Source organism: Triplophysa dalaica, chromosome 18 (assembly GCF_015846415.1).
Source record: "Triplophysa dalaica isolate WHDGS20190420 chromosome 18, ASM1584641v1, whole genome shotgun sequence".
In the NCBI taxonomy this organism is placed as follows: Eukaryota; Metazoa; Chordata; class Actinopteri; order Cypriniformes; family Nemacheilidae; genus Triplophysa; species Triplophysa dalaica.
In genome coordinates, this window is record NC_079559.1 from 15,789,414 (window position 1) to 15,793,750 (window position 4,337).

At 47.9% G+C, this 4,337-nt stretch overlaps 1 protein-coding gene across 1 annotated transcript; it reads left to right on the top strand.

The window, feature by feature from the left end:
• The first annotated feature begins 1,528 nt into the window (after positions 1 to 1,528).
• Positions 1,529 to 2,093, top strand: or90j1 (odorant receptor, family 90, subfamily J, member 1). Its single transcript, XM_056729462.1, is given in 5 exon segments — positions 1,529 to 1,565; positions 1,568 to 1,743; positions 1,746 to 1,801; positions 1,803 to 1,879; positions 1,882 to 2,093. Coding segments are annotated over 5 exon segments (558 nt in total).
• Positions 2,094 to 4,337: the final 2,244 nt, after the last annotated feature.

Consider the following 4,337-nt stretch of genomic DNA (forward strand, 5'->3'; position numbering starts at 1 on the left):
AAAAGTGGTTCCCCTATGATTAGGGGGAAAGAACCACTTTTAGTGCACCATTATAGGATCTTTTTTTTTTTAGTTGAAAACAAGGCAGGCAGCATACAGGACAACAGATGCACGCATGATTTATTACAGTGTGGATGAATTGAAGTGTGTATTTGTTTGGAATTTTTATTATACTGAGAGCTATAATATACAGACTTTGCAAAATGCAAAATTAACTGTTCTGATTTTAACAAACGCAAAGATTTACTCACGGAGGCTGTTTTTAAAAACGTTGGTGCAGTTTTATTTGTTGTCATTATTAATTATATCAATAGCTTATTGATGTACACTTACTTCGAGAACCCTGTTTTCTCTCAGGAACCCTGCTATATGCTTAACCAGGGCTGTGCAGAGATTAAGTATATTATTCTGTTATAACCCTCTTCTGATTTTTTTTAAATGATAATAAAAACAGCATTTATAAGTATAATTCGAGGATGAGAAAATCAGAATTAGCCTGTTTTACAAGTGTTTTGATAACTGTTTTGAAGGCTGGCACTCTGTAAATACTGCAATAATATTATCAATAGTTTTAGTCAAATAACATAAAAAGACCAGACCTCTCGACGCACGTGACTTTTTTCTCCCCCAAACAGCAAAGATCGATTCACGAAGTGAAGATGCACATTTGTATTGCAGTGTGTAGGTGCAACATTAGCTGCAGCATCACTTCAGAGCAGGCAGGTACACAATCCGTGTATGTATCCGTGCATGCTCTCATCACGGCGTTCTTGTAAAATAAAACTACTTATAATAATTATAAGGCAATTATTATGCCTAAATTATTAGGCAATCGTGGCCTAATTGTTAGAGAGTTGGACTCTGACCAGAAGGTTGCCGGTTCGACCCTCAGGGCAGGCGGGTTACGATTACGATACCCCTACTTGCTCCCAAGGCGCTGTGCGTGTGTTCACTACTCACTGGATGGGTTAAAAGCAGAGGTCACATTTCGGGTATGGGTCACCATACCTGACAAATAGGTCACTTTCACTTTCAAATAGTCAGGCACACCGCTCCGCTGAAAACACCACTTACCGGCAACCATGAACAGTATGTATCCTTGAAATGCGCAAAACCAGAGATACTCTTATTATAGAGATGTTTGGGTCTGTTTACTTCAAATTGGATAACCCGTAACGGCTAACAAAACTTATTGACATCCATTAAAAAAACTAGCATTCTGTCTTCTTTCCTGTAGAATTAGCCATTACGCTTTTTTTGTCTAATGGTTGCAGACTTTCCTTTTAAAAGGGCTTTGGCTAAACTACTGAAGGAGTCTGAATGTGAGGGGTCGTCCAAGATGAGGTTGTTAGGTAAAAGGTCATCACGTGGGTCGTTTTATTTAGGGTTGAATTATTAATCATTCATTTTACATTTCATTCTCAATAATAAGATTGAACAGGTCTTGACAAAAGGGCCTTTTATTAAAACAAATAATAATAGGACTTTGGGCATCAAGGCCCAGAGGCAGGTGCTCAAGCACATTATCATGGTCGGCAACGTCAACGTTGAGCGATTCGTGGCTGTCCTCATCAGGCACGAATATTCACACTCCGTCACAACAAAATCCCGATCGGCATCATCTGATTGATGGGAGCCCCTGCCTGGAATAGTGGATCTTTAATGCTCTCCTCTCACCATTCTCGTAACTTTTTAACTTCTAGCCATTTATGTTACCACGAAAACGTGTTCCGTTTTGGGCACTATATGTAGTAAGCCATGCTGCCATAAACATTGGTAACATGTGTTCAGTGTGGATTCTGCTTTCTACACTTATTTCAAGTGTTGTTTTCTGCCAAAGCAGCTGCTTCAGAACCAGTACAAGCACAGAAGGCCAGAACCATCTGCATGGGGTCCAGTAAGTGCTCTTGACATTTTCTCTCGGCACACCGGTCCTGGATTCAGCTTTATTTCCAGTGTACCTAACTGTCATCTACTTCTGTACCATTATTCTCACCACCATGCTACCACGCCTTCTGAGTCCACTTATTTATGGTATGAGAGATCAAAAGTTTAGGAAGTATGAAGAGATCAAAGATGTTTGGCCTTTTTAAGAAGGCCATTGACCCCTCAGATTAACAAAACTGTCTTTTAACGGCAATGAAACTGTATGACTAAATGTATGTTCATATTTTTATTGTAAATCTCCATAATTTGTTTACATCAACATTGATAAGAAGATATGGACCAATGTTCAATCAGTGTTATCCACTTTCATGCTTATTACACATTACTATAATGCATATAGTTCCAGAACTCTCAAAGGTTTCCATGTGTACGCAAAACTACGCAAAACCCCAGCCTGATGTCGCACCGTGAACTGGAAGTCCTGGAGCGCGAGGAACCAACGGGTCACCCGAGCGTTGGTGTCTCTTGCCCAAGTCATCCCCTGTAATGGAGCGTGGTGTGTGATTAGTGTGAAGCTTCGACCTAGCAGATAGTAGCGCAGCTCCAGGACTGCCCACTTCACGGCCAGGGCCTCCTTCTCAACTGCCGCATACTTGCTTTCGGCGGGTGTCAGCTTACGCCTTATGTAGGTGACAGGGTGTTCTTCTTCTCCCTGGACTTGGGACAGAACGGCTCCCAGTCCGGTGTCGGAGGCGTCCTTCTGCAGGATGAATGGGCAGCTGAAATCCGGGGCGCACAGGACTGGGGATGAGGTGAGGGCCTACTTCAGTGACTGGAAAGCCTTTGTCGCCTTGGCCGTCCAGATCAGGACCTCTGGTTGCCCTTTTTTTGTCAGGTCTGTCAGGGGGCTGGCTATCAAAGAGAAATGGGGGATGAAGCAGCGATAGTAGCCCGCCAACCCGAGAAATGCACGTATGAGTCTGCACGTATGAATCTGCACGAGAAATGCACGTTTATGAGTCCCTAACCAATCTGGTACCCCCCGTATTTGGCTTCTGTCAATCCAAGGTGGCACTTCTTAGGGTTGGCTGTGAGTCCAGCCCGGTGTTGCCCGTCCAGCACCCTCTGGAGTCGGCCTAAGTGTTCCTCCCAGCTCTCGGAGTGTACCACCACATCGTCGTACATATGCTGCTGCATAGCTCTGGTGGGGCCGTAGAACAATGTCCATCATCTGCCGGAATGTCGCGGGGGCGCCGTGTAAACCAAACGGTAGGACTCGATACTGCCAGTGGCCACTAGGGGTGCCTCCGGGTATCGGGTAGCATAATCCACGATGACCAGGATGTGCTCATGGCACATCCGCATCAATCCCTGGCCAGTGAAACCAATCTTTAACTCGCTGCAGAGTGTTCTGGGCCCCCAGGCGTCCCGTCCATGGGGTGTGAGTGTGCCAGCTCAAGGACCGTCTTGGTCCTTGGAACTACCAGGAGATGCTTCGCTTCGCCCCGCCTCTGGTGAAAGACCTGGTGAAACAGACCTAGATATACGTTAGGGTTGGGGTCATGATACTCCCCCTCTCTCTCCCTGCCTGTAGCCAAGAACGTCTGTTGCTGGTCTCGGGTTCTCAGGGTTCATCATTTTCGGCAGCCCCTGGTGCCCTGTTTTTCTCTCACTGTGGTTGCCAAAAGTTTCTCGAAACCCGGCCCAATACCACAGGGACGGCGAGTTCCTGGACGATGCCCACCTCAATTTGCCATGTTCCAGGCTCCCCGGTCATGGCTACCCGTCTTGCTGGCACACGTTGGGTCTTCCCATGGACACATGTGATATGTACGGTGACTTTACTCTCTGGTAGCGGCCTCACCACTGCCGGCTGGACCAAGTTTATGGCGCTGCCCGAGTCGAGGAGAGCTCGGTACAACCGTTTTCCCACATGGACGGTCCTGGTGGGGGCTCCCGGGGGTAAGTCTTGATTCGCTGCGCATCCCGCTATCAAGGCACAGGCTCCGGGGGACGGTCCCTGCAACCTACTCACTGGTCGCAGGGTACCCTCCGGCCGTGGCTTGTCATATCCTCCCCTCCGGGGTGCCGATCTCTCTCCCCGGGATCTCGAGCATTTGCCGTTTCGGCCAACTCTACCGCCTCGGCAAGCTCCTTCGTCGTCTTTGGGTCCCTCATGCTTACGGGTCGCCGGAGGTAGCGGGGTAGGGCGCGCAGAAGTCGGTCGATCATAACCTTCTCGGCTCCTGACAAGAAGGGTGCCAGGATGCGCGCCCATAACTCAACCCCCCATCCCTCCCGAGTGGTGATTACCTCGAAGGTATGCAGATATGCCTCGACATCATCTTGGGGAGTCATCTTCATCAGCAACACCGTGGCTTGATGGCGCGGTTCAGCGGGGCCCGAGCGTGCGGCCCCTCCCTGGAGTTGTTTGAGGTCTCGGTCAGCTC